We start from the raw sequence: 12,066 nt of genomic DNA, 5'->3' as shown, positions 1-12,066 counted from the left end.
AAAAAAAAAAAAAGAACAGTTCAAAAGAAAGCATTCTGGGTTCTAACATTTAAATACCAGCCAGGCCCAGTGGCTCAAGCTGGGTACAGTGGCTCACTCCTGTAATCTCAGCACTTTTGGAGGTTGAGGTGGGCAGATCACTTGACGTCAGGGGTTCAGGACCAGCCTACCAGCCTGACCAACATGGTGAAACCCCATCTCTACTAAAAATACAAAAATTAGCTGGGTATGGCGGCGGGTGCCTATATTCCCAGCTACTCAAGAGGCTGAGGCAGGAGAAATGCTTGAGCCCTGGAGGTGGAGGTTGCAGTGAGCCAAGATCACACCACTGCACTCCAGCCTGGTTGATAGGGCGAGACTCCATCTCAAAAAAATAATAAATAAATACCTATGTTCTTGTGTTAAATTTAAATATCCTAATTTAAGTTAAATTAGGATAAATTAAATTCAAAGCCTCCATAGCCAATTTCTTTATGTCTACATGTTCAGCACGCTACAGAATTAGCAGCTTCAATATCCCAGGCATCTGAACAAGCATGCAGAAAAACATTTAACCTGTTTTAATTGCCAAATGAGCAAAGGTAGAACCCTGGCTGCTGTTTTCTTGTGAGCATACTCAAGTCTATCTGTTGCCTATTTCTAATAGGAAGTATCTTAGCCTTTGAACGACACCAGGAAGCTGGAAGTATTAGGTTGGTACAAAAGTAATTGTGATTTTTGCCATAGATGTTTCTAAGACAGAGGTGAAGGGCACAGGGCATAGGCTGTTTCCCAGCTCTCTGCTGCCAGAACCTTCATGGCCAAACTGGGATTATTCAAGCATAGTACTGTTCAGTTAACATTTCACTTCTCGTTTCCCACAGGATTAGGCTACTGAGCTTGTATCTACACGATTCAGTAAAACAGCAAAATAACAACTTACAGGTCACCTGATAACACAGACACTTAAAATACCACCTCTCTCCTTTCCACCTCCAACTTTAGTGTGGTTGCTATTAGCTCCTAAAGCGTCAAACATAAATGATTCTTAAATTCATGGGGCAAAGCCATTCCTAGTAGCAGTTACTGACCTGCTATTTATTAGCTTACCTGTTTTCGTAAAAGGCTTTAATTGGATTCTTATTTGCTGTTCGACCTATAAAAGTCAATCACACACACACACACACACACATAGTAATCAGTGGATTGGCAACACAGACTTTAAAAGATTTTCAAATTTCCTTTAAGCTGATTGATAGTAAGGAACATCAAATTTAGAAAACTGAAAAGTAAACCTAAGCAATTTTACATTTCTAGATGTCTTTAGTTTTAGGATGGTGTCAACAAAATGTTACACAAACCCGGTATGACATTCCATCACATGTGATCACTGACAAGATGACAGCAATATGTAAATCTGAATCAGAGGTGGTGCCTGTCTTCAAGGAGCTCACAATCTTATTATATAATCCTGTTACATATATATATACATGCTGGTCAAACAGAGCTGTTCAGCTCAGCTTCGTACGACCCAAAGAAGAAAAAGCAGGAAAGACTCGTACACTAAAAATGTAGACTAAGGGACTTTTAGCCATTGGAGAAAGCAAAAGACTTAGAAAACAAGGGCAGAATGAAAATCTACAACTCCTAGCCTGTACAGCCAATTTCTGCTATATATTAAAAAACACAAGTGTATATATATGTTCAGCACACTATAGAATTAGCACAAACAGTGCAGAAATATCAAGCAGCTCTACTGAAGGGTCTTTTCTTGAGCTAATTACTTTAGCAATGAAGGAAGTATTTTTAAATACTTTTGTTTCAAAAAGCATTTATTCAAAATTTCTGAAAGGGATTTTTTTTCTACAGAAGAATAAATAATAACAACTTGGTTGCTGTCTGTTTCAAATAAAAAGTACAAATCATTTATAATTATCTAATGGATAATATGTAACTCTACACAGATAGAAATGAAAAACCCAAGTGCCATGACCAAGAGAACATGATAAAATAAGGATAAATTATCTGAGGATTGATTTGTGGTCCTCCATTAATCCAAGAAACCCACGTTCCAAAGTTTGAAAGGGATTCGACTGTAACCAAAAGAATCTTAGGTGAAATACCTTGCAGGTCTTCTATTTGTTTTTGTAACTTTACATGCTGCTGAATTAGATCCTTGATTCCCTCAGGGTCATTTTTACAGAGTTTTTGAGCTTTAATGTTTGCTTGCAGGGCCCAGTCATATTCCCCCAGCATAGAAAGAGCATCACAATAACGATAATGACCCTGTTCCAAAAAGATAAATTTAATTTTTTCTCAAAAATATGCTTCAGTTAAAGAAAATAGATAAGGAAAAATATTGTGCTTGAAAACTGATTCATTACTTAAAATATTAGATTAGGCCCCTACCAATGAAAAATAAATTTAAAATATTAATACCTCAGGAAATAAAATTACCTAATGAGCTGAGTGAAAAGTTATAAATAGACAAATAATTACAATAACTAAGGATCAATTATTTTTGCTTAAGAAATTTCTGTACCCTCAGCAAAGAATTTGTTTTATTTTGCTAATAAAGAACACAATTTTGTGCCAAAGTAAAAAGTGTCATTCATTATAAATAACTTCATGTTTTTAAAATATTTGAAGGCAATAACAGTCTCTAAGTCATCGTCTTTCCTACACCTGGAAATGGAGAAGTTTAGAGCTGGATGGAACAACTGGCCTGTGTCGTGGTTTTCCGATACCTCCAAAGAGCGCAGGCAGGTGGGGGATGTGCTCAGCTAGATCCTCCATCCAGCCCTCCCACCTTCAGTAAGCTTTTCATTGTTATCTCTCAGACCTTCGCTTTAAGACACCAAAAACCAGGGATTTACATTTAATTCCAACAATAAGGTTTTTTTGCTACAGAACCAAAATCCTTGCTGGACCATTTACATATTCTGGAAATCTTCTATATCAAGCATAAACTTTTTAATCTACAAAGCTAATAGTACCAAAACCTGAGGCTAACTGAACCAACCCAGCTTCTAGCTCCTCACAAACCAAATTCCCATTTTAGGCACAGGACTACTGGAAAGGTGATTTGCTAAGAGGCTAGAGGTTAGAAACTGGCCTAATATCACACTTACTTAAGAGGCAAACCAAAGATTTGATTTTATGACACCTGGTCCAAAGCTCTTTCCTCTTTACTATACATTTCACAAGAAACACTGAGAGTCAATGAAAATCTGGGAGGAATTATAAAATAAAAAATAAGCACCTCTTTTAAGAAGGATCAGCTTTTCACTAGAAGAAGCCAGAAACAATTATGTAGGCATGTATTTATGCAGGTTTACCATAAGTAATCCTGCTCTGGTGTATCACATGGATCTAAAGGTTCTGGAGTCTTTTTAGACAGACTATTGGGGCTTAGCTCAGACTCCAATTCGTATGGCATTTCATTGAACTCTGCTTTGCTGAAAGGGTATAGGCCATGCTTCCTGACACCTGAGGTATAAGAAGACAAAGGGATCTCTTAGGCTACAAGGTGAAATCCTATCCCCTAAGCATTTACTGATTTCAACATTTAAATAACTGCATCAAAAAAAAAAAAAAAAAAACCACAGCTAGCCTAAGAAATAATGATAGATCATAAACCAAACCCAGTAAATTTGTAGAGAACACTTTATTTCTTTCTCTTTTCTCCATACTTTTCTCACCTTTTATTGGATCCTTTTCCTTAAACCCTATAAACCTAGGGTAACTCCTGTTAGGAAAATAGTTAATTCAGACCTCCCTGCTGAAGTTGTTTCAATGAAGCTTAAAGGTACCTTAGAGTTTCTGAAACTCAATTACAACAGAAAGGTTTGCTCTATTTTTCACTATCTCATTCTCTACCACATATGTGAAAAATCCCTATTGCTCATCTCCTTGGTCTCCCCTCACTTGGGGCGGCGACCATGTTCCCACTTCTCACAGTAACAGCAGGACTGTCAGCTCCAGTACTCCACCCTAACAGTGGACAGCAGGGTGGAAGTGTGGCTGTGACCCAGGAGACCGCCCAATTGAAATGCACTACTTTCCAGGTCAAGGCAATAAATCTTGCCTTGGTTGCCACAGACGCGCACATGACTCAATCAGAATCAATCTGGCATCCCTCAGGTCTAAGATACAGTCACTGAGAAAGGTTCACCTTTCCCTGGAATTAATAGCTACTCATGACATCAGTTTGGGGATCCCACTACGTGGTAAAAGTCTTTTTATAAGCTACACTTCTAACCAAAATGGAGTAACAAGGATTTGATTTTTCCCTCCTACCTAAAACAAACAAAGACAAAAGATATGAGCTTGCAAGACATTGAATACAAGGCAACAAAAGAGACTATTCCCTGAGAGATGAAAAACATACAAAGTAAGCCTTGTGATTGCTCCAGCTTACTGATGAGAAAGTCTCTAAGCCAGAGGATGGGAAGAGAAAAGCTAGGCAGACTGGCAGTCTCTCTCACTTAAGGAGATGGAGGTGAGAGTCTAGGGGACCAAGGCAGCTGAATTCACAAAGCAGAGGACCAGAGAAGGGAAAGCTGCACACAAGGAGAACTCCAGAGGGACCCCTTGAGGTCTTCAGCTAAGTGCCCATCAGCACATGCCTGGGGAAACAGTCCACGGCCAGAGAAAGAAAAACCTGAAAGGCTCACAGGGAACAAAAGCCAGAACTGAAACAAATCAGGAATAATTCCTGTTCCCACCATCAAGAGTGAAAAATACCATAATTCATGGGGTGAATTCTCTACTTCAAGTAGAGTACTCAGAAAAAAATTTACTTCAGTAGTGGGGAAAAAATTAGCCCTGGATTAAATGCCGCTATAGTCTCACCTAAAAAACTCTTAAAACAAGACCTTGAAGTAAACTGTTTCCAAGTAACTTTACTGGATCTCCAAACAAAGATCAAGAATATTTAAGAAAAACAAGAATATATAGCACCAAACAGGTAAAATTTACATCTGGCATCCAGTTACCAGCTATGCAAAGAAGGAAAATATGACCTATATTGAAGAGCAAAACAAACCAATTGAAAACAACCCACAAATGACACAGATGACAGACTTAGTAGACAAGGACATTGACACACTTATTATAACTATCCCCATGTGTTCAAGAGGTTAAAGGAAAGATGGAATATGTTAAAGGCATGAAATATGTAAGAAAGACCCAAATTTAACTTGTAGAGATGACAACTACAGCATTTAAGATGAAAAATACACTGAATGGACATACAGGCAGATAAAACACAGCAAAAGAAAAAGATGAGTGAGCTTGGAGAGTTAAGAAGAGAATCCACATAAAATCAGAGAGGGTAGCTAGAAAAAGACTAAACACGAAGCTGACAAACAGGGAAGCAAAGTTGAGAAAATGAAAGAAAAATATGTACAAATCTGGATCCAACCATTCCTGAACCTAAACCCTAGACTTTTCAGTTACATGAGCCAATTAATTCCCTTTTCTACTTAAGTCAAATCTGAATTTGGTTTCTGTCATTCACAAACAAAAGTCTTAAAGTACTCCTCAAAATTTAAATGTTCTTGAGGACATTTCTGAGGAGGACATTTCTGAGGTTATTACTTTGTATCCTATAATAGACCAAAACACAATGCACACAGACATGTATAAACATATCTTTTGATGCTAATAAAAATTCTCACTCTTTAGGACATTTGACTCACCCTTTCTAAATCCTGAAAGTAAGTCTAGAGACAGGTGACATTGTATCAGTCTTCCCCATTAAGAAGAAGAAAAAAATATGACCCACCCTCACTTAGAAATCTACAGAGTACATTCTCTAACAGGCTTATATCTGAGAGGTAAGACTCCATAGACTTAGGCTCATAACTAATTCTAAAGTAAGGCAATCTTATGCACCCTGTATGATCTACTTTTGCTTCTGAAGTTTAACCTTCAATGAGCATTCTTTTCTGGGATAAAAAGAAAAAAAGAAAAGAAAAATAACCTAGTTATGCAGTTACCAAATTTGTTAAATACATACTAGTGGTTATATGTTTTTATCTATACAAATATTTCTGCAATCATATGACACATCACCAAACATTCCAATTTAAAAAAAGAGTGGGCAGCAGGGGGTGGGGGGATTGGAGAAGGATAACATTAGGAGAAGTACCTAATGTAAATGATGGGGGGATGGACGCAGCAAACCACCATGGCATGTGTATACATATGTAACAATCCTGCCTGAGCTGTACATGTACCCCAGAACCGAAAGTATAATAAAAACAAAAAAGAAAAAAAAAGAATGACTATTTTGCTTAACAAACTAAGTGAGGAACAAGTATTCTCCACAAAGTTCTCAAAATAATTGTTAAAGTTTTTTTCTTTTCCTTTTTCTTTTTTTGAAGTGGTGCAATCATAGCTTGCTATAGCCTCAACTTCCTGGACTCAGGTGATTATCCCACCTTAGCCTCCCAAGTAGCTGGAACTACTGGCACATGCCACTACGCCCAGCTAGTTTTTTGTATTTTTTGTAAAGATGTGGTTTTGCCATGTTGCCCAGTCTGGTCTTGAACTCAAGGGATATACCCATCCTGGCCTCCCGAAGTGCTGGGATTACAGGAGTGAGCCACTGTGCCAGGCCTTCAAAAAGTTTTAATACCGTTTTTCTTAATTGATAATAGATTAAAATACCAGAAGGTATTTCTGGAAAACAAGTATCATGGTTTGGGTTTCAGTATTTGGAATTCTATCATTCATTCACTCTACAAATATTGATATAGTACCTGTCAAATGCCAGATTCAATGATCAGCAAAGATTTTGTTTCAAGCAAAAGAATGACTCATAATGAAAATACCAACAAACTGATCACCCTCAAACAGAACCACTATCCAGTGCTGAATTCTAAATCCAGTTTTGTCTTTTATTTGCAATGACACCTGGCAAAAATCACTCTACCTCTCTGGGACTCAATTTCTTCATGTGTAAAATAGAGCATTTAAAAAACGATTCCAAAATCTGGATGCAGGAATCTACCTGCAGAATTATTCAATCTCCATACTCCTAGATACATTCCTAAACCTGAATCACAATTTTGGAGAAAAGTGAAGAAATCTGTCTTTTAAAAAAGGTCTCCAGGCTGACTTTTCCCTTTTACTTTACACTCTGCTATATTCTATTTTTCTTTGTAATCATGTGATATTTATAATATAAACAAAAGTTTATTTCAAAAAAATTAAATAAACTCCTACAATTAATCTAATGAAGGTTATTTGCAGAGCAGTAATGGAAGTATCAAATGAGATTAAATTCTCTAAGGCCTTAAAATTCTGATTCTACTTGCATTAGTTTTTAATTATGTAAAACCAGGAATGAAGTATGAAATAACATGTGCCTTTCTATATCTTATTTAAAGCTCCACTTAAAAAAAATTTTTTTGAGATGGGGGAGTTTTGCTCTGTCACCCAGGCTAGAATGCAGTGGTATGATCTCGGCTCACTGCAACCTCCACCTTCTGGGTTCAAGTGATTCTCCCGCCTCCACCTCCTGAATAGCTGGAACTACAGGCATGCAGCACCACACCCAGCTCATCTTTTTGTATTTTTTTTAGAGACAGGGTTTCACATGTTGGCCAGGCTGGTCTCAAACTCCTGACCTCAAGTGATTTGCCCGCCTCGGCCTCCCAAAGTCCTAGGATTACAGGCATGAACCATCACGCCTGGCATCTAAAGCTTCACTAAAAAAAAAAAAAATGAGATTTTTATAATTTAGGAAAATACAGAGACTAATTCACAGATATCCAGCACTAACTGTCAACACTTTGTTATATTTGCTTCTGATTTTTTAATGAAAGAAAGAAAACTATATAGATACGGCTGAAATCTCCTTTGTAACCTCTCCAATCTCCTTTCTCTCTCTTACTGCCCAGAAGCACATACTAATCATGAACTTGATGTTTTTCCAGCCTATGTCATACTTCTGACTTTTTCATTTAACACTTTTTAAAATCCATAAATGTTGATAAGCCAGTTAATTCAACTGCAATCTACTATTTGATTCATTCAATCACTAAGTCAACAATTACTTACTAATGAGTGCCTGCTAAATGTCAGGCAGCTTGTCAGACAGTCTGGATTCAAGAGTGAAGTGAACTAAACACCAAAAAAAAATTTTTCCTTGTGTAGCTCATGTTATACTGCAAGACACACAATAGCAAATATAGCTCAAATAGTAGATATAATATATTCAATAATGTAAGTCCTAGGAGGAAAAAAGTAAAGCAGGGAAAGAAGGTAAATGCGTAGGAAGTGAGGTGTTTGGCATTTTAGTAATGTGGCCAGGGAATGTTTCTGAGAAGAGTCCTTTTCAATATTGACTGAAAGGAAATAAGGGGGCTGGCTAATGCTCTGGGGACACGCATTCCAGGCAGAGGGAAGGGCAAGTACAAAGTGGAAGTAGGCCTGGCATGTCTGAAGAACAGTGAGGAGGCCAAGAGGCCAATATAAAGTGAACCAGGGACAGAACAGTAGGAGTGAGGTTGGGGAAATAACAGGTGTTCAAGATAGGGCCAGAGCAGACAGGTCAGAGTAACAACTTTGATTAAGTGAAAATACCACATTTATCTGCTGTTTTATCAATAGACATGTACGTATTTGCAGTTATATGCCATTAAAACAATGCTGCAATAACCAACCTTATATATCTCACCATGTGCACATTTGAAGAAACTGTCTAGGGTACACACACTCAGAATCAAGTAACTGTCGAGTCTGTCTTGTCAGAGTGCTCCCTGAATTGGCTGTAAGCAATCACACTCCTACCAGTTTACTGGGGCTCCCTGTTACTACACGTACTCACCAACACTCAGGACTATCAGGCTTTTTTAATTTCTGACAATCTGAAGGACTCAAACAATATCACACCATGATATTTACTCACATAGTGGGTTCTGTGTAACCATTCTGCACTATTGGTTACATTTTTCTATCTGTGTATTAAATCCCTACAATTTTAATTACTAGGAAGTAGAAATAGTTTCTTATTTCTATTGGCTCTTCAGGATTACTCTTCTGTGAAATGCTTACTTGTTTTACTGCCCCGTTTTCTACTGGGTTTCTTATTTATTTTGGGAATTATGTGCTGGCTATAAATCCTACCAGCTATATATGTGGCAAATTATCTCCTCTCAAACTACAATTTCATCCATGGTGTCTTTTGATATACACAAGTTTTTAAGTATGATACAGCTAAATATATCAAGGTGGCTATTTTCACTGCTGATTTGTGCACTGTGTTAAGAAATTGTTTCATGCCTCCTATAAAGACAGTGTCCTACACTTCCTTCCAGTTTTAAGTCATTTTTCACACTGAGGCACATCCACCCAGAATAAGCAGAGATGATCTCTCAATCACTAAGGCACCCTCAAGACTCAAGATGGCCCATGGGCTGCCTGTCCTCACACATAGCCTTTCACTGCTGTGGCTGGGTCCCCATGCTGATCATGGATCTGATGACTCCCCTTTCACATTGTGGAGCTCTACATAATATCATATAGCATTTTTATGAACAAACACATCCGTGAACAGATTTTTCACAGTGTTGTATGGCATTATTTGCTCAATGTAAAATACGGAAGAAACCTACCTTTGGCCAAGTGCTCTTCAGAATAATGGCTCTCTTTCCATCACTGAGGGCATTTCTAAAAAGAAAAACAATTAAGTATTTTAAAATTTTCACTCTTTTATAGTAAAAGTATTATGTCTTGCATATGTGTACTCTGAATTTTCCATGTATGTTATCTAGTCAAAAGATAATCATAATTTTTAAAAATCCATATAATATACGTCCATTATAGGAAATTTGGAAAATACAGAAAAATAAGACAAAGGGAAAAAGTCACCCAGAGTCACAATCACAACTACCCAGGAATAACTACTTTTAATATTTCTGAAGTATTTCTTCCACATATAGACATTGTATCTATGCATAACATTCTTATTTGTATGTTTTGCTGTACTATTTCTGTAAGTCAGTAAGACTTCTGATTTCCAGATGTATCACTACCAGGTCTTTCACACAACACATCAGCTAAGCTACACTGAACAGAGCATGGAAGCTGGACCATAAGACCCAGGCTGGTCTAATTTAATCATTAATTTTCTTGGGGGCTATTAGGAAGTTATTACATCTGTAAAATATGGATGATAATTCTGTTCTACCTGTTCTGAGGTAGATATTAAATTAGAAACATTATAAATGTACATTAATAACCTATCAAGTACTAACAGATCCATACCACAGTCTATCAGTTTCCTGCACCCTTATCTTCAATGACTTCTTCCTCTAGCCCAATTCAGCCACCCATCACTGCACCCCTGGAACTCAGCATCACTCAAAACTCAAAACAGTTTCGAACTTGAAACTGTTCAAACACTGATTCAGGTGTCCAAATCTCACTATAACCTTGCTTATCCCATCTCACTTGTTCAACTGTTCTTGTCTCCTCAAGGCACCCAACTCACTGACTTATTCACTTTGTTTTTTTAACCTAGATTAAGATTTGCTGGTTCATCATTTCACATTCATATTTATGCTAATTCACTCTTAAAAAGAGATTAAAAGGAAGAACAAAACTAGATAACTTATACTACCAGATATCAATACCTACTAGAAGGTTACATACAAAAAAACCCAACTAGATAAGGATAGACAACCTGAACAACAAAATAAAGAAACTAGCAATGGATCCTTATGCATAATCACCTGATTCATGACAAAGGTGATACTGTAGAGAAAATATACTCTTTTAATAAATGGTGCTGGGTAAATTGGACATCCATATGAATCTTTTTTTTTTTTCTTTTCTTCTTTTTGAGAAAAGGTCTCACTCTGTCACCCAGGCTGGAGTGCAATGCCAGTCCCTCTCACTACAGCCTTGACCTCACAGGCTCAAGCGCTCCTCCCACCTCAGCCTCCTCAGTAGCTGGGACTATAGGCACATGCCATCATACCTAGCTAATTTCTGGGTAATTTTTAAATTTTTTGTAGAGACAGGGTCCCACTATGTTGCCCAGAATGGTCTCAAACTCCTGGGTTCAGGCAATCCTCCTGCCTTGTCCTCTCAATGTGCTGGGATTATAGGCATGAGCCACCGCACCTGGCCCATATGGATCTTGAATACTACCTCACACTAAATACAAACACCAGGTCCAGATGGACAGCAGATCTGTGTATCAAAGTTAAACGATCAAACCTTTAGATGAAACACAGAAAATCTGGTGACCTTTGAATAGGTAAAGACGGTAAACAGAACACAGTAAGAACTTATCACAAAGGAAAAATGGATAAACTGTACTATATTAAAATTAGTAACTTGTTTGTGAAAAGAAAACATCAACAGTGAAAAGGCAAACCACTGAGTGTGAGAAGATATTTGCACTACATATATCTGGCCAATGACTCATATTCAGAATACAAAACAAAAGAAAAACTCCTAAAAATGAATAAGGCATTCAACTCGAAAAAAAATAGCAAAAGACCTTAACAGGCACTTCACAAAAGAGAATATCCAAATGGTCAATAACCTTATGAAATCTGAAACATCCTTATTCAATTTATGAAAATGCAAATTATAATGACAGTGGCATACCAATACATACCCACCAGAATGTCTAAAATAAAACATGAAAAATAATAAGTGTTGGTGAGGGCACAGAACTGAAACTCTCATATGCTGCTGTAAGGGTACAAAATGATAACCACACAGGAAAGCTAAATGCATATAAGCATAACTTCTGTCCCAACAATTCCATTCCTTGATTATACGCTCAACAGAAATGAATACATATGTTCACAACAATACTATCTGTCAAAACCAAATATGAGAAGCTACTCAAATGACCATCAACAATGGAATGGATAAAATGTGGTATATTCATGCAACAGATAAACGCTTTACACCTACATGCAACACAATATGGATCTCAATAATGATGCTGAAAACCAAACATAAAAGAACACACAGTATAGTATTTCATTTACACTGCACTAAAACAGGCAAAATGAACCACTGGAAGCCAGGATGGTAGTTATCCTGGGGGAGGAG

At 37.3% G+C, this 12,066-nt stretch overlaps 1 protein-coding gene across 10 annotated transcripts in view; it reads right to left on the bottom strand.

The window, feature by feature from the left end:
• TTC3 (tetratricopeptide repeat domain 3) overlaps positions 1 to 12,066 on the bottom strand; it is a 127,121-nt gene that overhangs the window by 82,742 nt on the left and 32,313 nt on the right. For 8 of the 10 annotated variants that reach the window (XM_017526232.2, XM_037737665.1, XM_017526233.2 and 5 more), the window contains 3 exons: positions 9,606 to 9,660; positions 2,103 to 2,265; positions 1,090 to 1,135 (listed from right to left, as the gene is read on the bottom strand). In XM_017526232.2, coding sequence (XP_017381721.1) covers positions 1,090 to 1,135; positions 2,103 to 2,235 — 179 coding nt within the window. In that variant the 5' untranslated portion in view covers positions 2,236 to 2,265; positions 9,606 to 9,660. The remainder of the gene's footprint in view (positions 1 to 1,089; positions 1,136 to 2,102; positions 2,266 to 9,605; positions 9,661 to 12,066) is intronic. The other 2 variants (XM_037737667.1, XM_037737666.1) reach the window with 1 other exon arrangement.

This window comes from Cebus imitator, unplaced genomic scaffold, assembly GCF_001604975.1.
Source record: "Cebus imitator isolate Cc_AM_T3 unplaced genomic scaffold, Cebus_imitator-1.0 Scaffold41, whole genome shotgun sequence".
Taxonomy (NCBI): Eukaryota; Metazoa; Chordata; class Mammalia; order Primates; family Cebidae; genus Cebus; species Cebus imitator.
The sequence above is the reverse complement of the archived record's forward strand: the minus strand, read 5'-3'. Positions and strand labels throughout refer to the sequence as shown.